The sequence below is a fragment of the Parasteatoda tepidariorum genome, chromosome 3 (genome assembly GCF_982258835.1).
Source record: "Parasteatoda tepidariorum strain Cologne lab strain chromosome 3, Ptep-v5.0, whole genome shotgun sequence".
NCBI classification, from domain to species: domain Eukaryota; kingdom Metazoa; phylum Arthropoda; class Arachnida; order Araneae; family Theridiidae; genus Parasteatoda; species Parasteatoda tepidariorum.
The window spans coordinates 35,708,960-35,736,662 of NC_141757.1; the positions used below are offsets into that span (position 1 = coordinate 35,708,960).

The 27,703-nt window shown below is 27.8% G+C and overlaps 1 protein-coding gene across 1 annotated transcript in view; it reads left to right on the plus strand.

Annotated features, from left to right (window-relative positions):
• LOC107448552 (plexin domain-containing protein 2) overlaps nt 1-27,107 on the plus strand; it is a 46,705-nt gene extending 19,598 nt beyond the window's left edge. The window contains exons 4-14 of the mRNA XM_016063794.4: nt 947-1,016; nt 3,845-3,967; nt 14,711-14,764; nt 16,766-16,830; nt 16,913-17,003; nt 17,352-17,447; nt 19,595-19,737; nt 19,819-19,861; nt 21,819-21,977; nt 22,537-22,682; nt 24,337-27,107. Coding sequence (XP_015919280.3) covers nt 947-1,016; nt 3,845-3,967; nt 14,711-14,764; nt 16,766-16,830; nt 16,913-17,003; nt 17,352-17,447; nt 19,595-19,737; nt 19,819-19,861; nt 21,819-21,977; nt 22,537-22,682; nt 24,337-24,414 — 1,068 coding nt within the window. The 3' untranslated portion in view covers nt 24,415-27,107. The remainder of the gene's footprint in view (nt 1-946; nt 1,017-3,844; nt 3,968-14,710; nt 14,765-16,765; nt 16,831-16,912; nt 17,004-17,351; nt 17,448-19,594; nt 19,738-19,818; nt 19,862-21,818; nt 21,978-22,536; nt 22,683-24,336) is intronic.
• Nucleotides 27,108-27,703: the final 596 nt, after the last annotated feature.

Below are 27,703 nucleotides of genomic sequence, written 5' to 3' on the forward strand. Positions count from 1 at the left end.
ACTTTCTGCAAGCAATTTATTGACTCTTGTAACAAGTTTCAGCCCTTTCATTACCACCTTATTTTGGCAAAATTTTTTCAAAATTAGTTTTTTTTTTTAAAGTTTCTTAATTTTTATGAAACTCCATATTGATTATTATACATACCAGCTTATACATTTCTTTTTACTTAACAACAGTTTTTTAAGGTATAAAAGTAGTTTTTTACACCTTGTTTTACATTTATATTTGGCTTCCTTTCCCCAAAAGTCGCTCGAAAACATTTCAATGCGAACATTTAATAAGTATTTTATAAGAATCACTTTTAAATTCTTCTACTTTTAAATAATTTTGTTTTCCTGTGTCACACATTTTGCAACATATAATATTAAAAAAATAGAGAGTTATAAAACTAAATTGCTTCATTATGCTTTATTATTAAAAAATACTGTAATCGAATTAAGTAATTGACAATATATATATTGTATAACTATTTGATATATTGTTCAACATTGGAATTTTTGTGGCCTTTTTTTTCTTTTTTAGAATACTGTGCATAGTATATAAGTCCAACAAATTAAAAGTTAAATGAATCACGAAATACGAACTGTCATGTGTTAATAATTTTTATTTGTTTTAATTTTTTACAGTTATACAGAAAACTTTCGGTGATGGTGTCAAAATTTTTGCAAACAGCTTTTGGGCGTTATTACAGATTATGCATCCTTGCCTTTGAAGAAAGCAATCTTTCAGAAAAATCAAAAAATAAATATGATTTAGTAAATATGATCCTCTGCCTTACCACATAAGGAAGAGAAAACATAAGTTTTTTTATGTACTTAAAATTTATATTTTATTCTATAAGGAGCCATATAAACAAGCAAAAAATATTTTGAAAGGTTCACTTAGTTATTTTATGGTTATGAGTAAAAATGATCTTTTTTAAAAATAATTTTATTTGTTTTTCAGACTATCCCTTTGAAGTTTGATTTTCCATTTTATGGAAGCCTTTTAAAAAATGTAACAATAGCCACTGGAGGTATAGTTATAATTCTTTTTTTCATTCTCCACTAATGAATTATTTTTTTAGAAAACTTTTTACTTGATATAGAAATAAAGGAACTGTATTTATGCATGCATTCTATTTGTTAATTTAGAATTTCAGTTTTATGTATGCATATTCCATGCTCAGATTCTTCAGTATATTTGTTTTGATATATATTTCTAGTTTATTGCTATATTAGTAATTTTAGTTTGCTTACTAACAGGTCTTCAATAAGTGGTGTATGTGTAAATTGTATTTGCAAACGATGATGTGTAAAGTTTAGAGACAAGCAAAGTATGCCTTACAAGTTTTTGCTGCTAGCCTTTTTGCACCACAGTTCTTAAAGATAAAAAGAATACGGAAACTGATTTCTTATTTAAGAGTCTAATGCAAACCAGCATCATAGTTAAAACTCAGGTTCTTATAAAAGTTTTGCTTTAAAAGCTGTTTTTTCAAAGTGCAAAAATTTGTGACTGCTGAAGAATATAATTCTTGATCTGTATTTTTTTAAAAAAAAAAAAACCCTTCATGATGGTCATAAAACATACATGGCAATACTTTTACTTTCGTTAATTGTAGTGGAAGTAAAAGTTAAAAGTTCGTAATTTTACCTGTATTTTCTTCCTTTTTTAATTTAGTACTTTACTTGTTTTTTCAATAATTCTTTTGGGAAAAATTACAAGTATTTGTAACGAAAATGTCGATAGAAATTGTTAATTTTTTTTTTTGATTTTTTAAAAAATTTTCCTCAAGAAATTTTTTTTTTCAATCTCTTTGAATGTTTTCCTCCGGACAATCTTTATTTTTTCTTCCAACACTCGATATTTAAAGTCAAGGTCACCAAACATCTTCATCGCCTTATTTCAGGAATCTACATGTATGCTTTTAAAAGTAAGTGTGTGGGGGGGGGGACATGTAACCCCTTGACAAGATAGCAATTTCGGTGAGAAACCTGAATCTGAAATTGCGAGCAAAAGACATTGAGAGTCCCCCAGCCCAATGTCCAGCTGTCTCCTGACTTATCTTTGGATATGCTTGTTTAACTTCCATTTTATCAGTTGTGAAAATCACTTTGAAAAAATGTTTTCCGCATCTCTAGAATAGATTTAACTCCTATTGAAAATAAGTGGCGAGAAAAAAGAAAAAACACATCCCTTCACAGAGGATGCCACCCATGATGAGAAATCCCTGTGATAGATACAAAAAAAAGGAGACTCCTTCTACGCATAAATGCAAGATTAATAAAATTAGTATTGTTATAGTTTTTTGAAAATTTTTGATTATGTAATACAATCTTTTACGTTATAGTCAAAATTATTACATTCTTCAGATAATCCTTATACTTTACCTCTTAAAAAAATAGAAAATATAATAATTTTTAGAGGACCCCTGATACGCGATTATCCACAGTCACTGTTTTTCCTAGATACGCCTCTGGACGGAAGGCTAACAGTTGATGGTTTTATGAATTTGGATAAGTGGTGGTATCACTTTTCTTTTGGTAGAGGGTGCACTTTTTTTCCCTTTAGTAAATAATATTTAAACAACCAACATTTTTGGCAACTATATGTGTGTTTTTCTAAATAATTTCAATTATTTGTTTGATATTACCAACCAAACATTTTTTGCACAAAATTTTAATTTTTTGGCATGTAAGATTTCAAATATAAAATTTATGCAACATATTGAATCAAAATATAGTATGCATTAAAAAAAATTTCTGATGTTTTATTTCTTTTTTATTAAAAATATTTTTTGTTTCCTTTTAGAATTCTACCATATAAATGAATAAATTTAGAAATAAAAATTTTGTGCTCAATTTTTGATTATGAGTGGATTCGAAATTGAATATCTATGTCCCAAATTAAAAAATCGTCATTATTTAAATTTCTGAAATTATTTTCTTTAAAGTTTTAAGAAGAAACAAAACATAATTTTTAATTTAATGGTTTTCAAGAGCTTACCTATGTATGTGAATAAATTATTATTTTGTTTAAAATTATTTCTTTAAACAAAAATTACAATATTTATTAAATTTGCTCTAAAAATTATTTTCTTTCTACAAATTCCGATAATAAAAACAAAATTTTTAAAGATTTGAAATTTTAAAATTAATAATTTTATATGCAAACATTGAACATTGCAAATTTGAAATTACAATATTTATTAAATTTGCTCTATTAATGATTTTATTACTACAAATTCCGATAATAAAAGCAAAATTTCTAAAGATTTGGAATTTTAAAATTAATAATTTTATATGCAAAAACTGAACATTGCTTTCTGGTTTAGTTTTCTAGATATTTTCAACATTTACTATTTCAATAAAGTTTGGTAAATTTTCATGCATTTTAAAATTTTTTACATTTTAATTAAAATTTAATAAGTTTTAAAATAAAATTATTTATTTTTTCTTTAATTTTTTAATGAAATTTAAGGTTACTTTGAAGTTTTGATTTTCTTGAAATGTACTTTGAAATCATTACTTTTTTTGTTTTACTTTTTTTGCAATCATTACTTTTTAAAATCAAACCTTTTACTATTTACTCGTTGCTTTTTCCTAAAGTACTTGTACTTCTAGTGGTAGGTTTTAAAAGTAATGTCCTCTTGTATGATCATAAACTAGAGCAGAGCACAAATCTTTTGAAATATTACTTGAAATTTGTTTTCACTTAAGTGAATACAAATGACTTTGCTTTTTTCAGCACTTAAGTTTCTGGTATGCATTACATTTTTGTAAAATTAACCTACAAAATTCATCCTGGCATGCTTTTGCATATTATATAATACATGCAAGTGATTGTTTATTTTGTATGTTGCAGGTTTTTTGTACACTGGTGACTATTTGCATAATTGGATTGCTGCCACCCAGTACATAGCTCCCCTGATGGCCAACTTTGATAGCAGCCAGTCTAATGACTCTTTCATCAAGTATGCGGATAATGGTAAATGTTTATTGGAATAATTATAATTGCCAACCAATGAATACCAAATGCTTAACATAATTTATAAATTTATTTTGGTTTAAACTACCCGATGAATGACAGATGGTTATTTCTGCTGTCTTGTGTAATGCTGTAATTGTAACTCCTGAAATGTGTTTGATCTTTCATGAGGAAAATTTTTATGTTCTTCTGAAATGACATTTTTATGAGGTTATGTAAAGTAGATTTATTTTTAAAGTTTTGAAATAATTTGGTGACCGAATTGTAATTTTTAAACACACCATTTAATTACAATTGTTGTATTTCTCACTGCATTATTAAAGGGAATTTTTTTTCTAAATGAAATGCTTTGAAAAATATAACTTCAATGTAGGTGTATGCTTTCTTGTATATTATTTTGTCCAAACGTTTTTTGTTTCAGCTCTGTGTAACCTTTAATATTAGCATAGCTTGTTTTTTCTCCTATATTTATTTTGGTTATTTTAGTCCTATTGTGTGAAACATGAACACAATTAGTGGTTAGAAAATGATTTTGATTATTTGATGATGAAACCCTTGTGAAATCATCAAAAATAATAGATTTTGGAAAACTGACTCAAATGAGAATTGAGTTTGAGGCTTCAAAAAACTAGATTGGAAAACCAGATAACATCTTTTAAAATTTTCCAAAGTTGGCTTTCTGAAGATAAAGAATTCTGAAGTGTTGTGGATAACTATTTATGAGAATAGGGGCTAAAAAATTTGAAATTGAAATATGTGTCATCGATTATAGTAGGACCTGCATTTATAATTTGTTCTGATACCATTGCCTTCCTGATTGAATTTCTAGTTTGTTTGTTTTTACTTGAATAAATTTCATTTTATTTATTTGAACTGAATCTTCAATAATCCACTTAGTCCATCTCTGAAATGTGTGCACCTAAATCTACTTTTATGTTAAATTCATTAATTTGTTGTATAATTAAATTTGTGACACAATCATTTTGCATATATTTATAATACACACCTGATATTAAATCATTGGAAGATCAGCTGACTGAAATGATTGGTAAAACCTAATTTTAACAATTAATGCCATTTTTGTTTTGTTTTGATTTTAGTAATGTGGACTAAGTTTAACAACCAAGTGCACTAATGTTCATATTCACTGAGAAAAGTTTGTTTTAGCAGCACTATTTTGCTAAGTTTTGAAGAATTTAAAAATGTTAAGGAAATATTAATTTTAAAGTAAATGTAACTTTATAAATGCTCTGATATTTAGTTTTTTTAAAAGTTAGGTTATATTTATAAAAATGCATTAATAAGTTTATTTTTCTTCATGTTACAAATTGTTTTGTTAATTTATTGATGTTAAATTTTAAATGTTGAATTGATTTGGCAGTTCAACGCCAGTTATATATATATATATATATATATATATATATGTAACATAAAAAGCTTTTATTAATCTTTTTATGTTAGTTTCTTTGCTATAAAACAACTCCTACTTTATTACTAATTAATTATTCTATTTGAAATACTTTCTCACACTTTTAAAAGCCACATCCTGTTTCTAAATCTATTTTTAGCCAAAGTATGCATACATTTAAATAAAGATCTTTTTTCCCTTTTAAGCCGTGGGAATCACTCGAGCAAGTTCATTAACCAATTGTAATTTCTGAGATTTCCCTCTTTTCCCTAAATAGAGACATTTTAGGATTTTTTGCAAGATTTTCCCTACCAGAAAGACTATTTGCTGATGGAGTAAAGATCACTTCTTCGCTCCCACTCAACTAAGAATGTTCAAATAAAAGTTACTCTGATTTAATTAAAATCCTGTGTCTGTTTTCCTGCTCGGTCCGACTGCAACATTTTACAAGCCGAGCAGGATATTAAGAACTGATGAAACGGGCGCAGGATAATAATTGCTAAAATGCTTCTTCAAAATATAATTCAAAAGTGAAAATAAAAATACAATTGGCGGAATCATAAAATTGCTGCTGAACTAACATTGTTCGTGAAACACATATTATTCTTTTGAAACAGGACTAAAGGAAATTGGTGCCAAAAATAATTAAAAGAAGATTTTTGGGACTTCTCTTTCAAGTATCCATTGGAGTGGTCTCAACTGTATTTTAACAGTGCCTGACGTCTTCGTTTCCGTTATTACAGAAGTGGATCTCAACGCGGCCTGGTTTGATTCTCCCCCACTTGAGTGCTAGAAGCACTTTGACGGAATCCCATTTGTGTATATCAACTTGATGGAAATGTCATCATATAAAATAATAATAAAAAGAAAATGATTTTACGATAGGTTTGTGCAACGCGATGCGTCATCAGAGGTCAGATAGTCTGTCTGCTCATATGTTCAAAAACAAAACCTTGAATGATTTTCAACACCCGTTAACAAAATCCTCAACTGTTGGTGCTATGTGTTCAGTGTGTGAACTTTAGTGGATCGTGCTTAGTGATGAAAACTTGTGAACAAAAATAGATGAATGCTATGAAAATCTTCTTTGGGGGGATTAATATTTTACACATTTTATATCAATTATACTTACTTGACAAATCGTGCTCTGATATTTTTAATGATTGATATTAATGATGAAATTTTTAATTGATTTTAATGGTGAAATTTTTAAACGTGAATGCTTTCTAATCATTCACGCTCATATCTCGAAATTAAAACAAACAAATTTATGGCTATTTATATTTTGATAATATTTCAATTTATTGATATTACTATTCAATGGTTTACCATATTATTTGTTTAAATTAAATAATATTAAAATTTAGTATTACCATCATATTTTTTTTTCTCACTTTTGATTCAGTATGATTATAATTTTAATTATTTAAGGAATCACTCTTTTTATTGCATTATATATCACAGTGTATATTATATTAATTGTAGAAGAGAAATTTAAATTTTTATTTTATTATGGTGTTTAAAAAAGCAAAATATGTGCTATTCATATACTTAAGTTTTTTTTGTCCCCTTCTAAATGTTATATTTAATTATTGAAATTTGATTATTATTTGAATGCCCTTACGGAGTGGCAAAAACTACAATTTTAACATGGATGAAAGCGCTAAAAGCAATACAGATAATTCTGAAACAGAATTGAATGATAATTTACAAAAATTAAGTATGGATCAAAGTGTACAGGATAAACCAGACATACTAGTCTTTGAGCCTGACATTGGTGTTCAATTCACATCCTGGCTCAAACATTTTGAAAAACAAACTCTAGATGCTAAATGTAATGACGAATGGAAAATTAGAAATTTTCAAAAATTCATTAAAGGTTCAGCTTTGAAATTGTATATTAATAACTGCCTTAATTGTAATTCATATCAGGAAATAGTTGAAATTTTTCAAGAACATTATTTTTCACCTCTCTTTGGCTTAAACGATTTTCAAAATTTAAAATTTTCTGGCCAAGCTAAAGACCTTAACTCATATTTTACTGAAAAGGTAGAGTTAGGTAGAAAGATAGGTTTAAGTAATGAACATATAATTGAGGGTCTATCTATAGATTTGCCTCCCCAAATTAGGACACTTTTGGTTTTAAAAGAACCCAAAACCCCGATTGAATGGCTCACAATTGTTTCGAAAATAATTCATGATGCACCTACGGTCTTACCCCAAACTGAAATTAAACAAAAATTACCAGAATCCAAATTTAATGGGTATGGACCACAATATCAAGGCTGGGTACCAAGGCGGCCATTCTTTAACAACTCGGGTAATCCAAATTATAATCCTCAACAAAATCAAAACTTTTCCCGGCCTAGTCAAAGTTATAACCAACAATCCCAATTTAGACCTAGAATTCAAAATGAAAAGTTTCAAAGAAATGAACAACAAAGTCATTTCGCCCAGGCTTCCCAGGAGTTGCCTCCTAAGCCATGTAAATACTGTGATAAGCTTGGTATAACCAATGCTTATCATTGGGGCCAAAATTGTATAAACAAACCTAATATTTTTACGGCTGAGAATCAAACTCAGCCTAAACAGGAAAGTGACCAACAACAAAATTGTCAATTAATAGTAACTGGATATTTACAAAATAAAAATGAAAACAATATAAGTGACAAAAACCCAATTTTGACAAATAAAACTATCCTGTTAAACATTGATACAGGAAGTACTTTAAATATAATTCCGGCTAAGCTTTTTGAAAAACTTAATGTCCTAAAAGAAAGAAAAGACTTTGTTAATGTAAAACAAACAAAAGGTATTTTGCAACTTAACCACTCTTGTACTTTAAATTTAAAAATTAGAGATATAGCTAGGTCAGTGGAATTTTATATTTTAAATACTGATCTACCTTATGCCATACTGGGTTTAAAGGAATGTAATGGGTTTAAATTAGTGATAGATTGTGTTGAACGAGTTGTAATGCAAAATCAGAGGAAGCTGATAGTTTTTTCGGATTATAAAAGCAACGTGTCTTTACACATTTCTCCTGAAATCCAGGTTAATGATAGCAACAAAAATGCCAATAAAGAAAATAAAGCTAAGAATAAAAGTAAGGAAAGTAGAAATAAAAGAAACAATGTTAAATCAATTAAAAATAAACAAAATGAAATGATTATGGAAAATAAAATTTTGGATATAAAAGTAAACAAAAATAAAAATGTAAACAAAGAGAATTTAAAGAAGAATAAAATAAAAAATAGACTTAAAAATAAAGATTTAAATAGCAAAACTGAAAATAATCTTGAGTTTTCAAATGTTCTTGAGACTAAATGTGATAATGGTGCGCAACATTGTCAAAATCATGTTGACGGAATTATGCAAATTCAAGATGATGAAAAAAGTTTCCAACTTCAGGAAATTTTAGAAGATTTTTCAGATATATTTGCTAAAGATAAATATGATGTAGGGACAATAAGAATTGAATCTCAAAGGGTAAGATTAACATCAGACTTACCAGTATCCTTACGAGCATACAAAACTTCCCCAAAACAACAAGAGGAAATAGATAAACAAATTGAAGAATTGTTAAAGCATAATATAATTAAAGAAAGCTTTTCTCCCTATTCGGCTCCAGTAACTTTAGTTTATAAAAAAGATGAAAATAAAAAAAGTAGATTGTGTATAGACTTTAGAAAATTAAATCAAATTACTAAATCAGATGCAGAACCGTTGCCTCTTATAGAAACACTTATAGATAAATTAGGGAACAGTGTTTATTTTAGTAGACTTGATATGGTAAGTGGTTATTGGCAAATTCCAATCAACCATGAGGACACTGAAAAACTTGCTTTTGTCACCAATAGTGGGTTATATGAATGGTTAAGATTGCCATTTGGGTGGAAGAACGCCCCTAGTATTTTTCAAAGAACAATACGTAGAATACTCACTAAACATAAAGTTTCATTTGCAGCTAATTATTTTGATGATATCATAATTTATTCTAATAGTTTTGAAGAACATTTAAATCATCTAAAGGAAATTTTTGAAATATGTAGATTTGAAAATTTAAAATTAAAACCTTCTAAATGTTCTTTTTTGCAAACTAAAATTCAATTTTTGGGTTATGAAATATGTCATGGTGTAGTAACTCCTGATAACAACAACATTGAAGCAATTAAAAACTTGAAACCTCCAACTAATGTTAAATCTCTTCAACGATTTTTAGGTTCAATAAATGTGTATAATAAATTTATAAATAATTATGCTAAAATTAGAGCACCTTTAAATAATCTCTTAAAGAAAAATACAACCTGGTGTTGGACTCCCAAATGTCAAGAAGCATTCGAAATTTTAAAGAATGCTTTAGTTTGTAAACCAATTTTGAAAATATTTAACCCTAAATTACCATGTCATATTTTTGTTGATGCAAGTCAAAGTGGTGTTGGAGCAATTTTGAAACAGCCAGATGTTTCAGGTGTCTTACATCCAATAGCATTCCATTCTCGTTCTCTTAGAGACTATGAGAAAAATTATGCAATCACAGAACTGGAATGTCTTGCTATTGTTGATGCATTAAACAAATTTTATCATTATTTATTTGGAAATAAATTTACCATACATACAGATCATGCGGCTTTAGTTTGGTTAAAAAATGTTAAAAATCTGAAAGGCAGATTGTTCCGCTGGTCTTTACTATTAAGTATGTATGATTATGATATAAAATACACAAAGGGCACCTTAAACTTTGAAGCTGACATGTTATCCCGAGATATTCCTGACTAGGACTGGGCGATATTAGAAATTATATATCGTGATGCATCGTCAGTTTTGCATCGCGATATAGCGATGTATCGCGATATAGTATTTTTGAATTTCATTTACTTGTAAGGCACAGAAAGTCAGATTTCTATCAAAACTTCATACTCAGATTGATTTAAATCAATTTATAAATTTGAAGATATATATGTTTTGCTTAAGAAAGATATTAAATAAATTGACTACAATGTACAAATCTTACTTAAAATATTTATTGAAATGTTTGTTTAGAAATTCATAATACGTGTAAAACAAAGTGTTAAAAACTTTTTTTAAAGCGTTTTTTACAAATTAATATTTTCTTGTACTATTATGCATAAATAATTACATAATTATTAAGTTCGATCGTAATGTTCAATTTCTAAATGAAACGTTAAAAATGATTTGTATGTTTAAAACAAACTGCTAAATAAATTTTGGAAAAAAAACGTTTTTAAAACACAATTTTTTATTATTATCATTTCAGTTATTATAGTTCTGTTATAGTTCATTCACGTCACACTAGAGCTGCACAATGGGCTATTGGCGACGGTCTGGGAAACATTCCTGAGGATGATCCGAAGACATGCCATCACAATTTTGATCCTCTGCAGATGGCATGGCACCGCCGCTTCGGTAGCTCGACGACCTGCACGCGAAGTCGAGCACTTTACGGTAGAACAGTTTAACGAGGACCAATACCGCACACCCTTGGTCCCTACGCAGACTGATCTAAGTGGTCACTCACCCGCACACTGACCGCAGCCAGTGATGCTTGACTTCGGTGATCTGCAGGGAACAGTGTCTTAACGATCAGTTCACTGCGGGTCCTTATCATTTCAGATAAATAATTAAATTAAATTAAATAATGACCGAAAAACAAAGTACGATTTAATTTCTTAAAACTAAAAAAATTGTGATATTCGATAATATATTTAGCTAATTAACAAATAATATGAAAAGAATATTTAAAAAAAAAATTATTATACTCTCTAATAAAACGAAGTGCTAAATGATTTAAAAAAATGAATAAAATACGCAAACCTTTCAAATTTTTTTTGTATAAACAAAGTTGATTGACTTATGTCCAAATCCAAATGACAAAAATAAATTTTGTTTAAATTTTATTTCTGAAAATAAAAGCAACAAGATTTATAAATTTAAAATCAGTAATAAAAACTCATTAAATTATTAGAAGTTTCATCCAAAAAGTTTTTAATAAATTAAAAGAAAGTAAAAAAATAACCTAACAAATTCAATTCTTTATGGGCACCTAAATTAGATTGCCGATAATTTTCACATAAAATAAAAAGAAGTTTTTTTTTAAAAAAAACTTATCTAATTAATGAAGAAACTCTTTTTGATATATTCTTTTCAATAATAGATTGCCTTCAGAACAAGGTAACATCGGCGATCACGAAGTTAGTCCCACTGAAAATAATCTACAAGAAAAGTCGCGACAAAGAAAATAAAGCTATGAGGTGCGAAAAGGAACATGCGATATAACGATATGTGTTCTCAAAACTCTTGATTCTGATTCTACAGCTCACCCATCAAGGCCATTTCAACATAACGAAACGAACATCGTCTTCCACAGCGCGAGTCGACATCGGAACGTAAGAGAAGAGTCTTATATCGCTATATCGTTATCTTATATCCTTGCGTGTCTTAAATCGCTATATCGTTTTGCGCTCGTTGTCTTTACTCGACGGCTTAAATCAGATTGTCATCGTCTTGAATGAAAGTCGCTGTATCATCTTGCCGATATATGCGTTAAATCGATATGTCTCGATACATCGATTTATAGCCCAGTCCTATTCCTGACAATATTGAACACAACAGTAATGTTAGTTTAAATAATGTAAGCCATTTTTCACATCTTTTGCAATTAGACGAAATTCGCGAAGCCCAACAAAATGATAATTTAACTGGAAATTTTATTAAAATAGATAATGTATTGTGTTTACGTAAAAAGGGTTTTACCAAAATTGTTGTTCCGTTTTCTTTAAGGCATAAATTACTTGAAATTACTCATAAAAAATTTGACCATCCGGGAATTCAAAAAACCATTAATTTGCTTACTCCTGTTTACTATTGGGAAAATATTACTTTGGACATTTCAAATTTTAACAAACATTGTCATACTTGTCAAATTAATAAAAAACCTAGACAGAAAAGATTTGGGTTACTTCAGGAAATGCCCCCAGTTGACAAACCTTTTGAAATAATTGCAATCGATAGTGTAGGTGGTTTTAATTATTATAATTCTACCAAAAAATATTTAACTTTAGTAATTGATCATCACACTCGATATATGTGGTCTTTTGCTTCGAAATCAATAACTACGGAAACCTATGTAAATTTTTTGCACCAAATTTTTCAAATTCAAACCCCTAAAAGTATTTTGAGTGATAGAAATGCCGCATTTACTTCTTCCCACTTTAAAAAATTTCTTAAACATAGCAAAATCAAACAATTGTTAACTACAGCCCATAGACCCGAAACTAATGGAAAAGTTGAACGTTTAGGACAAACCATTGTAACACGATTAAAATGCAAAATTAATGATTCTTCTAAAAAAGTTCCTTGGCCTAAATTATTAAAAGAAGTAACCGAAGAATACAATTTAACTCCACATTCAGTAACTAAATTCCCACCAGCTTTTTTAATGTTTGGCACAGTCCCATTTAATCATCCTTTATCCGAAGAAATTTATTCACCAGTAGAAGAAGCAAGGAAAATTGCAGTTGAAAGAACTAAACAATATCATGAAAAAAATAAAATTTATTATGATGCAAGATTCACTCATATTGAATTTTCCCCAAATGTACTTCCAAAATTGCACTGTAATGTATGAAGATTTTAAATACTCCAATACTAGGAAACTTACCCCCACCTTTTCCGGTCCATATATAATTCTTGAAAAAATTTCTGATGTTAATTATAAAATAAATAAAAAGAATATTCATAATAAAGAAAATACAGAAATAGTTCATATATCAAAATTGCGAAGGTACCACCCACCTGACAAACTTAAATTATGTCACGAATAAAAAACATGTAATTATTTAAATGGAATTGACTATATTTTATATTAAATTTAATGATTTTTCATTGTTAAAATAAATTAAAAACACCGAATATGACAACATTACACATGGTTCAATGAACATGTGGTCCCCTTTTTTCTGGAAGATCCGACCTTTCAAATTTTCTTCTTCAAGTTCAATGTTTACCCAATCTAAAAGGATATGGGGCGATGGTAGTTTCTCTCTGTGGTGAAAACCAAAAAAATTTAAACTTAAGCATCTTTTGAAATTAGGATCTTCCAGCACATCATTGTTGAGACTAGGGACTGTTTTCCTCCATTTGGGGAATACAGCCCCTAATCCAGCAAAAATTTTCCCCTAACAACACTGAAATCCTAAATTTCAGATTAAAGACCATTGTGTCAAATTTTTTTTACATTTTATATTGAAATTTTTTTTGATAAAAAGTGTCAATTTGTATTTTTATATCTCATATCACTTGCATTTTCATATTTTTTTTTTATCTTTCATGTTGTTGAATGTGAATATTTACATCTTTTAGAAAATTTTTATAGATTTTCTTGTCTTAAGTGAAAAGTTTATTTTAATTGTATTAGTATGAATAATAACTTTATTTACTGTGATTATCAAGAAAGACTGAAAAAACTTAATCACAAAAAATTATTGAAAATGGAGATCTAACATTTCATTTTGATAGTAGTGTGTGTTTTTTTTTATGATTCATGTTACTTTATATCTTGTTGATATTACAAATATTATAATTATTTTTTTATTTTAATTGTGTCATCATAGAGAAAGTTTTGCAAAGGGATAATTTTAAAAAATTTTAGATATTAGTCAAAATTTTTCGGCGAGGGGGGATGTAACATAAAAAGCTTTTATTAATCTTTTTATGTTAGTTTCTTTGCTATAAAACAACTCCTACTTTATTACTAATTAATTATTCTATTTGAAATACTTTCTCACACTTTTAAAAGCCACTTCCTGTTTCTAAATCTATTTTTAGCCAAAGTATGCATACATTTAAATAAAGATCTTTTTTCCCTTTTAAGCCGTGGGAATCACTCGAGCAAGTTCATTAACCAATTGTAATTTCTGAGATTTCCCTAAATAGAGACATTTTAGGATTTTTTGCAAGATTTTCCCTACCAGAAAGACTATTTGCTGATGGAGTAAAGATCACTTCTTCGCTCCCACTCAACTAAGAATGTTCAAATAAAAGTTACTCTGATTTAATTAAAATCCTGTGTCTGTTTTCCTGCTCGGTCCGACTGCAACATTTTACATATATATATATATATATATATATATATATATATATATATATATATATATATATATATATATATATATATATATATATATATATATATATATATATATATATAAATAATACTGCCTTGATTTTTCCATCTGTATAAATGTTTTGTTCAAATATATCATTTTATTTCAATTGTTCCTATCCTATCCTGTTCATTCATTTTTTTCTTTCAGGGACTGCTTTTACTGCTGAGTGGAGTCAAGTTTACATCAAAGACAGAATAAATGGTATTTTTTTTGTTCACCTTTACTTATTTAGAACAATAAAAGACTTGTCTTTCTGCTGAATTCACAATTGGTATATAAAGTTTATGCAATTAAAATGAAAATACACATTTGAATGAAATTTATTAACTTTAATTTATCAATAATTATGTTCTGAATTAAAATGAAAATACACATTTGAATAAAATTTATTAATTTATCAATAATTATGTTCTGGTGGTAAAATTTTTTGTGTAAATTTTTTTAGTTAAACCATAGCAGATATTAATTGATAATACATTCATTATGATGATCATTAAAATTATGAAACTTTTTTTGGCACTTTGATTAAAATGATTATGTCTACTGTGGTTACATTATTTGACAGGGTGCATGTTCTTTATAAAAGTGCTTAAAGATGCTTATTTTCGTTTTTTAAAAGTCTTTAAATGTGCTTTTTTTCATTGGTTGCTTTTGAAAAGTGCTTTTAGACTAGAGATAAAGCTTTTAGGTTTCAAACTCACTTTACACTACCTTGCCATTCTGATGTGCTCTTAGTTTTAACAAGTGTTACTGAACATGCCTGTTAACTGTTGAGTCGCCATATTCTGCAATGAACATTTATCTATGCTTGTCATTGCGAACAGTGATTATCTAAAAATTAGTGTCGATTCCACTGCATTCTATTAATTTAAATGTTCTAATCTACGAAATCTTATTTTTCTGCCTCTCCTGTCTTAGTGATTTGTGGGATGTGTCACAAATGCTTGAAAGTTACTTAAATTAATGTATTTTTTCATTATATATGTATTAAATATCCAATTTCTTAATAAATGATAATGAAAAAATCTCCGACTATTAGAGTATGTTAAGCAATAACTGATATTTAAGAATTCTTTGCTAAAATATTTCTGGCAATTATGGGTTCAAAATAAAAATAGAACTTATAGGAGCCACCTGTATGTTATCCCCCAACCCTGTCCTAGCACCTAGCCCAATTTTTTAGGGCTCTAACTTGCATGCTGTAGTATGGGAAGTAGTGAATCAGCTTTGTGTTTTTGTTTTAAACTCTACTTAAATATTGGGTGCCATCTACGATTATTTAAAGTGCTGTGGTGAGCAGGTTTTCCAGAGCCTTGGCTTACAGTATTTTTTTTTTATAAATCTAATTAAAATTATTGGTAATGAATAAAACATATTGAAATTTATTTGTGAAGTGAATAAATTGCAACACCCCAAATATACTATGAGACAGCTTTAGAGTCTTCTACCCTCGCCATCTTGAAAAAATTAGGTTAAATTTTTAATTTGTGTTTTCTTGATATTTTTTGTACTACACAAGCATTTGATAATATATTATTTTTAGGCAGCTCAAAAAAAGGTAGAAAATAAAGCTATTCCTTTATTAGATTCAGAGAAATGGCGCTTAATAATTTTTAGAATTTTTCCTCTAAATTTTAAAGCAATTAAATAATGCAATTTGCGGTTTTGAGTAAGTAATTTAAAACAACCGTTTATCTGTATTTAGATTTCTTGAAATTTAATTTCATTACAGTTTAAACTAATTTAAGCCAATTTATATGAGGCTAAATATTTTTTTAACACAATTAAATAAAAACAAAGATACTTATCAAAAATCTGAAAACAGGCAACTTTATACTCGTTAACTACCTATTAAATTGACTGCAGAATTTTATCCATATAATTTTTTGGAAAAAATTAGTAAAAAATTCATAATATTTCAAATTGTGATTGTGTGGCAGCTGTACATTTTATATGTATTGAAAGAAACTGCCTAATAGAACAAATATCCATTATCAGTTTATTTGTATAAAAATTAAATGATTAAGATTTAAAACAGATTTAGAATTTCCCTCCCCGTCTCCACCCTTTTGATAGTCAAATCCTGTCGGAAGAGGAAGGGCCTATTGCGTTTTTCTAAATATCAATTTAATCTGTTATTTAGCAATGCAATAGTAGGAATATTGTTAGCATGTTGATGTTCATTTCTATTTTTCATCTCAGATGGAGCTTTTACGTTTCAAGTCACTCTCTTCACTAGTGGAGACATCCTATTTGCCTATAAAGAGGTACTTTTTAAAAAAAAATTCAAATGTTTAGTGAATATTGTTAAAGTAATTTCAGAAGATGATTTGTCAATGATTGTTGCAGGTGCCTTATTCTATATCCAACATATCCGACGCTAGTCATCCTGTCAAAATAGGTATATCAGATGCCTATGTTTTAGAAAGATCTTTATTTTGTGAGTATTCCCTTCAATAAATCTTAAAGAGCCACTTTAAAAGAAAAAAAAATGTTATTTTACTATTGAGCTGTTTAGAAGTAATCATTATAAATAGTCATTTTTTAAAAAGGAATTATTACAATAATTGATTTTCTTTGTTATGTTTTTAAACAGGATTTCCATTTTGAACAATTTATGTGTTTTTTGATGACTATTTATCTTAATGATATTTTAGGAAGATATTGTTAAAAGTGCTACTTTTCTGAAATTTTCTTTGCAGTTTGTTTGAATCATTGATTTGATTGTTTATTTAAATGAAGTAAAATTTATTAATTAATTAGATTTCACGTTTGTTTATTAATATAGTTGTACGAAGAAAGACTATTTATGAGTATCACAAGATTGATATGCTGAAGAAGAATATTAGTAGTAATACAGCACTTTATTTGAAAGCTTTACCGAGTAAGTTTGTACATTAACATGGCCTACATATAAATAAAATTTTGTTCTGAGTAATGAATGAATAGGTCTGTTTTATGCGTCTATGGGTATAATATTTAATGCTCTTTGTATTCCTTGACTGACACAGAACTGAACATTTTATAGAAGTAACAAATAATTTATTATTTTTTTATTAAGAAAAGTTAAAAGCTTTTAAGAAAAACTCTTTCATCACTTCGACGGATGAGTGACACCCCAGCCTTTACGCTCAGAATTTTTTTTAAAAGATCGTTCCCAAGCATAACACTATCCCTCGGAATTATCCATTGTTCAGACTTATTTTGTTTCTGTCTTTTATACATCTTACAAAAACGAGACTCAGCATTTTTGCTGTTGAAATTATGTAACTTATTATTCTTGACTAGTAAATTGCAGTGAAAGCATTGTTTCTCTTTTCTTAGACATTTATTACAAAATCGTAAGTACTTTTAAATATCCGTTTATTTTAAGTAATGGTTTAACTTTTTTTTTTTAAACAATTGTTTGAGAATTTTCACTGTATGTATGCACATGCAAATTTTCAAAGTATTTTAAAATCATTTTCGATCAGCTTGTTCCTCTTCATATTTATTTTAAAAATTTATTTTTTTAAATGCTGTTGAGATTTTTAAAAATATGCTGCACAAAATTTCAAAGCAGTGGTTGGATTACATGATATTTTTTAGCCCTTCTATTTCTCCATCTTAAAACTAGTCTGTATGTATTGCTCTAGAAAATGTCCCAAATTTTTTTAAATGTTGACCTGATTAGGATCAGCTACAAAACCTGCTTTATCTTAAGTGTGATTTTTTTAAACTTATTTATGCATAATTTTATTGGTATTGTATACCTACTTAGAACTGTGTAGTACATACACCTTAAAATGGTGTTAATTTGAATTTTATAATCTCTAACTGTATATATATATCTGTTATTTTACCTCTGATTACTGATAATGAGTTTTGAAAATTGTACTCTGTACATCAAACCATTACAAAGGTCTACTGACAAAAAAAAAGAAAAAGCTCAACTCTTATTTCAACTAGAGTAAATAGGAGTTATGAAAAATAAGCCCTTTTTAAACATTTTCTAGTTCATTTTTTACACATTCTATCTTTTAAAATTTTGATTGATTCTAATTTCATGTGTACCTAGTTTAATGTGTGAAGTTGGCAAACTGTACTAAAAGAATATCTGAGTTGTTTCTTGTTTTATATAACATGCTAAAATATATATCATAGGTATCTTCGATTCTTTTAATCCTTTCGCGACTAGTTTTTTTTTTTTACAACAGAACAATTTTGGTAGCATAAACTATGAGTAGGGCAGCATTATGGACAATAGTGTCATCTATGTTTTGTGAATGAAAATACCTTCAAAAATATTGGCAGGACTGGTGGGAAAGTCTCCCATTAGACAGAGAAGCGTTTCTGTCCCAAAAGATTTTTTTGAAATTTGCTTGGGACGTATGTGGCCCTTTAGGCGCGAAAGGGTTAACGAAGTAATAAGTCCCCTAAACATATTTCAAGAAAAGTTTTTAAAAAAATGTGTTGTCATGTTAAAGAATTTATAAATTTTCTTAATACTTGATTGCTTTTTTTTCTTCTTTCTATTCTGTTCCAAGTGATGTACTATCATAAATTCAGCCCTACTTAAATCTTCTCTCTTTTCTTCCATTTCTATAATTCTTTTGTCATCTGAAGTAAATTCCATTGCACTTCTATATGTTTCAAGAAGAAATTCCTAATCCTAATTACTGGTATAATAGAAACTCTTATAATTAAATGAAATGAATGAATGTATTTAAATACTCTTGTGCTGCATAGAATTTAATGATTTGAGGTCAGTAACAAATATTTTGTAATTGTTAAAAACATCCTTAAAGTAATCTTTTTTCAACCTATTTACAAACATTTGGCTATCATGACTTTCCTCTGAAAAAGTCTGGTCCTAATTACTTTGAAAAAATACAGACCCTATTGTATACCATTCCACTTTATAATTTCCTTTATCTTCCATTCATAATTTTTATATGGGTTTGATTAATGTTTCGTTTTCTCGATGTTCATTTATCTCTTTATGTTTTGTCACATGTCAATAATATTCAATAATTGTATGTTTATTGTCAGCATGCATTAGCTACAAAGACTGCAACAGCTGCCTGTCTGTGCATCGGGATATAGATTGCGTATGGTGCAAAGCGGTCAACCGATGCTCCAGTGGCATTGATAGATTGAGGCAGAGCTGGATCACTAATGGCTGCTCGCTTCAAGTAAGAGAGTACCTTGTTTTGAATAATTTCAAAAATGAATTTTTAACTCTATAATTAAGTTTTTATCATTCATACATTAAGGTTGATGCAACATGTCCTCCATCACCCCCCTCAACCACAACAGGTGAGCCACTTTATGTTTCTCAATTGTGGTAACAGTTCAGAATAAAGGAGCTTTAAGTTTGTTATAATATTACAATGTTGCTATATATTGACAAAAAAAGAAAAAATCTAAATGTGCTTTATCTGTATCCTATCTGAGTAAAATATAAAATTAGTCAAAGTAAGGGAGTTTTTCTATTTATAGTTTTTATCTTTCTTTTTTTTAAAAAAAGAATTTAAAGAATTAAAGTTCCTATGCTAGCTTTTTTTTGCTCCAATCTGTTTTTTCTTTTCTTTATTTCCACAAATCCAATAAATTAAAAAAAAAAGAAGGGAAAACTTTTTTATATTTTTTTATAAAAATGTTTCTGTTTTGAGTTTAATTGCTAATGTGTGTCAGTTACTTTAAACAAATATAAATATGTAATTTTTGAATGTTTACTGCAGTATGCCTCAGCAACTGCATATATTTCCCTTCCCCCATTGTCTTCAGACAATGAGGGAAGAGAAGTGTTCAGAGGGAAGAGTTCAGAGAGAAGTGAAGTGATTTAAAGGGTACAACTTTGTTCCTCTTTCTTGAAGTTCACTTCCTGTCTGACAAGTGAACACATTATGGGATAATTTCATTTTTTACACTGTATAAGTTTTCTTTGTATCTTAATCCTAATGTGATTATTAAATTTAAGAAAACCTAATTTCTCTTTTTATTAATTCAAACTTTAGCAAGTAAAATTTATTTTTACGAGATTAATTAATTTTATATGATCAACTAATTTAACTTATAGCACACCACGTGCCTTATTTTTTTTAATCAAAAATATCTATATACAATAAATTAATGTTAGCATATTGAAGGTTCAATCATGTTTCTAAAAATGCTTAAAATAAAATAGAGTACCACCAAATCCATGTCCTAATGGCTTTTAAAATTAAAATAATTTAATAATTGAACTAGTTAAGATAGAGAAACTTTTTGTTTCATCTTAAGAAACATAATGATTGCTACAAATTAAAGCATGAATGTTGTTTTTCGAAATTTTGTGCTTTTTTTTTAGTTTTTTGGATTTTTTTTTAAAAATCAGTATAAGCAAATTTATGTTTGTAATTTATACGTGATAAGTTTTTAGTCGTAATGGCATTATAGTAATATTTACATAGTGCATTTTGTACGTAAATCTAAAACAGACAATATTTTAACAAAAAATATTCAAAATTCATTTTTAATATTTTTCTTGTCTCTTTTATTCAGTGCTGCAATATGTTAATAAGCATATTGTAAAAATTAAAGCTCCATTATGTTCGAATATAGTAAAAAATAATTTTTTTTCTAAACCATTAGAATTAAAACATGTTTTTACTGTTTTAAATGCCACCTATTTGCAATTATTATTTCTTTTTATTTAAAAAATATGTCTTAAATATTTCATATTAAAATTTGTGTTGATTCAATGGATATAAAATCAAATGAAATTTAAAAATTTTATTTGTACTAGTGGTATAAATTGTATTCTGCTTAATAAGGATACTCATGTAAATAATGCTAAAATTTTTGTATTGCAGGCATCATGCGGGAAAATCAATCTTTTACTTTTTTTACAAATATAACATTTGGATGTAGTGTTTATTTGAATGTTAAGTGGAGTAATATATAAGCATATATATTCAGTTTTTTTTTCTCCTTAATTATGTTTGCATATTAATTAATGAAAAAAAGTGGTAGTTATTGCTTTCAATTTGAGGTTTAAAATATTATTTTGACCTATTGTTTAAAAAAAAGCCCAGGTATTTTGGATTTTTATCCAGGCCTGATGTAAATACAACAAATATTTATAAACTTCATTGTATTTTATCAGGAACTTGTTCTTGTAGTTTTATTCTGTGTGAGAAATATTCTCAAATAGTTAAAAAAAGGGGGTCATTGTCATATTCAAATATTTTTGCCAATCTATTAGATGATTATAATACTTTTCTCAATCTAGATGCATCCAAATTAGTGACATCTTTCGATAAAGGATATTCTGTTGTTGAAACCTCAACGAACCATTTAGATAAATCATCTGATGCCAAACATTTTTCAACTTATGATATTGATTTTCCCAGTAAAGGAGAAGTGAAAGAGGCTGCTCACTACATGCAAGGTACACTTTAAAAATCTTATCTGGCTATGCCCTTCCAACAAGGTTAATAGGTATTGAAAAGTATCAAACCTAGAAAACGCTTGTCTAATTAAATTCCACTGATTAAACTAAAATTACCATGCAAATTTTTGCAAATCTGCAGCTTTAAATTAATATTTCAATATTGTTTAATGATGAATTATTTTCTTTTTACACGCTGTGCTTAATCCTGAGAATTTGCGACAATATATCAACATATTTAGTTGATTTGTATTATTTATTAAGACTATTTATTCGGCAAATTAATTCACACTCTTTAAACAAAAATTATATAAAAATTACTGAGATATATTTTATGAATTGCAATTAAGAAAAAATCTATTTTTAAAATGACTGCCCTTTAAATAATTGTTGTCTAAGTCATCATTATTTTATTTATATTATATTGCAAAACATGCTATTCTCATTTTTAAAATGATCACGATAAACATGTGTGTTTTAAAATTTTGCTTGTATGAGTCTGTGTTGTATCCCATCTAGCTGAGAGTTTGATGTTATTGTATAATTCTTTTTTCTTTAGAAGAGACAGAGACCAGTAGTAGTAGCATGAGCATTGGTGCCATAGTGACTATTGTTGTCTTTGTAGTTGTTCTCTTAGGTGCTTCAGGATGGACCTTTTATGCATACCGATTTCCACAAACACGCTCAGGACAATTTTTAATTAAGGTAAGAATGTTTTGAAATTCCTTGCTACACACTTATGTTCTACAGGCTTGGCACATTCCAAATGAAATCAACCAAAATAAAATTCATGAATATTCAGATTTTCATGAAAACTTTTTGTTGCAAAGGTCTTGATGAATGGTTTATTTCTTTTTATTATTTTTCTTAAATTACAGCAAATAGTTTATAATTGTAACTTTTAGTGATCACTCTAAAAGGATCTAAGAACTAAACTCAGTGGCGCGACTGCCCTAGAGGGCTAAGGCCTTCTGTGTCCACCCCAGTTTTCTTGATCTTGAGCTCTGGAACAGATGTTCCGGTTGGGTGATCAGCCGAACGTGGAACTCTAAGTGTTTAGTCCCCAAGTATTTTGTACTCATTTTATCGACCCACTGAAGGGATGAAAGGCTGAGTCAGCCTTGCCCAGCCTGAGGATAGAACCCAGGACCTATTGCATGACAGCGCAAAGCACTCTGCCACCAGTTGTCTTAAAATTATCTAACTTATTATTTCTATTTCTTTGCTTAACTTGATATTAACATTCTTCCACATGGTCATAATTTATGTAGTGATAGTGTTTAGTAATAGTAGATAAATAAAACAACATTAAAATTATATGAAATCAATTACCTTCTTTAGATTCCCAGATCACTCCCATTTCTTATGTATTTGTGACAGTGTTTTGGGACGTTTTTAAAAATGTAATTTTAGGCACAAAATGGCATTGCATCTTAATAGGATTTGACATTTTATTTGAAATGAGAAACATATGACTCGCACGCAGGTGATTTTTGATTATATAATTATGAGGAGAAAGGAATGTTTCTGACAGCTTTTTAAAATAAGCTCATGGTAGAGCTCTGATTCAAGTTATTAGAATAATTCAACATTAAAAAGTCTCTTACTTTGTTTTTTAACTTTTGGTAAATTATAAGGTTAATGAGTCAAATCTGCATTATTTCACAGTATTTTTAAGGATAGAAAAAATAAAAGTCAATAAATAGTAAATAAATCACAAAATTTTTTTAAAAATGTAATAAAATATGAAAAGATGTAAGTAAATAAAGTACTTGAATAAAAAATCTCTGTCGTATGTGCCATTTATCTACTTTATAGTACATTGTTGAAGAACACATTCATATTTTCATGGATTTAGGCTTAACAGCAAAAAAACTTCTGGGCTGGGACGTTTGCTCGAAGAAAAAAAAGACTCCAGGTCACAGCACCTTAGCAACCCAATTGCAAAAGGATAAAAATTTTATATTGTAACAGGTTAAGTAAATTGAACCAGTCTGAAGGTATCACAAGTGTAAACAGAGTGCTTAGCTGGCAATAGACTTGCTGCATGGTATGAAAGAAAAGCTAAACAATCTTGAGCTTTAACATAGTCATTGCAAATAAATGACAAAGTTCCAATGAAAATGATAAATCTTTATTTTCTTGAAAAATAAATAATATATATATATATATATATTCATTCTTGGATTTCCTTTTTTTTACTACTTTCATCCCTGAACAATGGGAGGACTTCACTTTAAGACTCTGTGTTCCAAAACGAATTCTCTATTAAAATAAGGGTTTCCTATAATAATGCTGTTAAAGTAAATCTTTATGGATTTCACGTTCTCAGCCAATTCTAATAATTTTTCTTTTGTAGTATCGTCCAACCCAGTGGACTCTGAGAAAAGATGATAATGCTTCAAGCTTGAGCTCCCGACATCTGGGGAGTTCGTAGGATACTGTTAAAATGTTGTTCTGTTTTCTGTAGTCAACTACTTTCATCAAATGGGTTGTAATTCTCTTTTTTTTGTAAATGATACATATATGTATTAGCTTTTACAAAATGCATCCAAATTGCATGTGAAAAATTTGTTTCAACAAAATATTGTTTAAAAATTTTTAATGAATGTTTTTAATGAATTTTTTTCAATCTTTGCTATTTATAAAAAAATGAGATTATTTTATGAAATAATAATTTTATTATCATTTAATTGTATCAAATTACTATTGATTTTAGTTATATTATCAAATTAGAAAAAAAAAATTCAAAATATTTTTAATCTTTATTTTTTCTATAGTTATTCTAAAGAATCTCATTGGAATCTGAAATGTTTTTGTTTTTAATAACTTTTATTCTTCATTATAATCTTTTTTAATAGTGACATACGTAGGACACATCTTAGAAAAAAAATTTGCCGAATGAAAATTTATGCAGTTAAATAAAATTAGTTATTAACAGGGTTGGCACTTTGCCCAGTAGAAACCCATTTCTTTGAGAAAACTGGATGAAACGGAAGAAATTAAAAAAAATCCAATATAAATATTTTGAAGTTATGTAAAAATTGCTTCAATTTAAACATACTATAATACCTAAATATTAAAAGTTCTTTACATCTACTTATGAAAAATTTATATGATGTCCAGTATATACTTTAGTAGCATTAATAAAATTTTATTGTTATTTTAAAAGCTCTTCATAAAATTATAATAAGTGTTTTAGTATACTCATTTACATAAAATATTGTAAAATTACACTTATCCTAAATACATTAAATTAATTTTTCCAATTAATATTTTTGCAAAATAGAAAATTTCAGTGGAATATGCAAAAACTTTTTACTTGGTGAAGTTTATTATCCTCCTCAGTAAAATTTTTAGTACACAAATTATTCAAGAATAAATACTTTTTTCATGCATGTTTTTGAGAAAAATTTTTTTTGAGTTTATTAATTATATTTATTTCAAAAAGTATTATTTCTAGCCCATTGCTATTTTGGGTTGAAATGTTCTATGTAATAAGTTTTTTATCTATTTATTTTTATGACTGATTTCTCCAGAACTTTAATAAATGGCCAATTAGTCCTTAATATGGATGATTACAGTTGTTTATTGCAGTTCTCATGTGGCAAAATGGGTTGAAAGCATCTGGTCTAAGTTTTAATACCCATGAAATTTTTTTTACCAGGTGTGACCGACTCTATAGAAATATTTATATCTGATCATTCCCTTTATAAATTATGAAGCAAGATCTGAAATCCATGATTGTGATTCATTTTTATTCTTGTCACTATATAATTATTATTATTTTGAAATATAAGATTGATAATAAAGCTATTGCTGTTGGATAATTTCCATCCTAACTGCATTTATTACAAAGACAATCAGAGAACCACAATAAGTTTTATAAGTGTTGTGTATAGAGTGTTTAACTGTGTGTTGTAGAATACTTTGTATATTTTTTTGTATTTTTAATATATTGCTTTTATGTTTTTAAAATATTCATGTATGCTTATAACTTTTTTTTCCTAAGAGGTTCTAAAACCAGATATTGACAGATTTCTTGAGGGGAAGTGAATTATTTCCCTTAGTTATAAGTTTTCCATGTTACAAATCGTTATCAGATAGAATTTTTAGTCAAATTTAAATTTTTCTTTTTTGAAAAGAAAACAATTTTGTATTGGGTCTGCTAAACAGGGATCAAATATACAGCAATTTTCATCATTATCTGCAAGCATGTTATCTGTTTATGACTAGTTTTACTAAGTATCAAAATCTTGTTTCTGTCAAGTGCAATAGTAAATATAATTTTTAATTTCTACACTGTTTTGCAAACATGAAGCTCCGTCCCACAATATTTTGTCCGAGTGACATTTTATTTGTAGGACATTTTGTCTTGGAAAAATCCCAATATTTTGATTGAATATTCTTTTTTTTTGAAAAGCAAAATTATTAAAACAGGGTCGTTAGAAATAAAGAAGTGTTTTTATACAGGTGACACTTAAGGACCATTTTATCATTCACCCATAGTTATCATACCTCCCAATTTTTTACTGTATTTAGATCTGAGAAGAATGTTTACTTTCAGTATTATATGTTTAAACTGTATAAGATATGTTAATGAGTAATTATAGTTAATAGTATAAAACCTTAGTTTAAACTATTACCTCAATAAACTTTTATCAAATACTTATGTAAAAAAAGTTTCTTGAGATAACTTGTTAATTAAAACATAAGTAACCCAAAATACTAACACTTGCTTAGTTTTACTTCAAAATTATATGTTGAGGATAGTCTTTAAGGAAGGAACATCCTGATATGAATGACTTACGAATATTGACTTTTTCCATATGTATAAAAAAAAAAGGAACAGTCTTGTGCATTTCTGATCCTTGGTAATATGTTGATACATACATATTTGTCCTATTGTATTTTTAGAGTATATATCTTCCTTCTAATGTTAATGTAAGTTATGGAGTTTATTTTTTGAATTTTAATATTTTTGTTTAAATATATGCTCTCCATGAATATTCCTTGTTAAAGAATTTATATATTTTATTCGGAAATTTTAGATATTGTTACTCAATACTTTTTTACAAGTCTAGTCTTTTGACACTTGTCTGAATTTTAAATAAATCTTGTTTACTTTGTTGTATATTATTTTATTTCAAAAACATTAATTATCCTTCATTGAACAATGCATGTAATTAGGGGGACTGGGATGTAATGTCATTTTTATGTTTGTCTGTCATAGATCAGTTCATTAATCGCTTTGAAGTCCTTTTGAAAGGACTTGTTTACTCGTAAATTTTAATATTTCTCTAGTAGGCTTTTTACGAGGGTAGAAAGCCTATAAAGAAAGTGATTTTTCTAAGTCCAAATCTGGTAATTCGGTTCAATCAGACGAGAGACAGACTCGGGGGAAAAAAATTAAAGAATTTAGACCATCCACCAATATGGGGCAATAAATTTTCTATTTATTCTGATAGCTGCACATTTATTTCCTAATTGCTGACAATTTTAATGATTTTTCTGGACGATGTCATATCCAGATATTTTCACAAAATCAGTGAAAATTTGCTCACTAGTTAGCAAGACGTTGTCAATTGAATAAAAATATAAACTTTTTGAAAATTTATCTATTGGAATTTAATGCAAGAAATATTATGATCTGATCTCCCTAATATTTGTAATAAGATAGTGTGAATATGATTTAATAAAGAGAGATTGTGGTCTTCAATACTTGC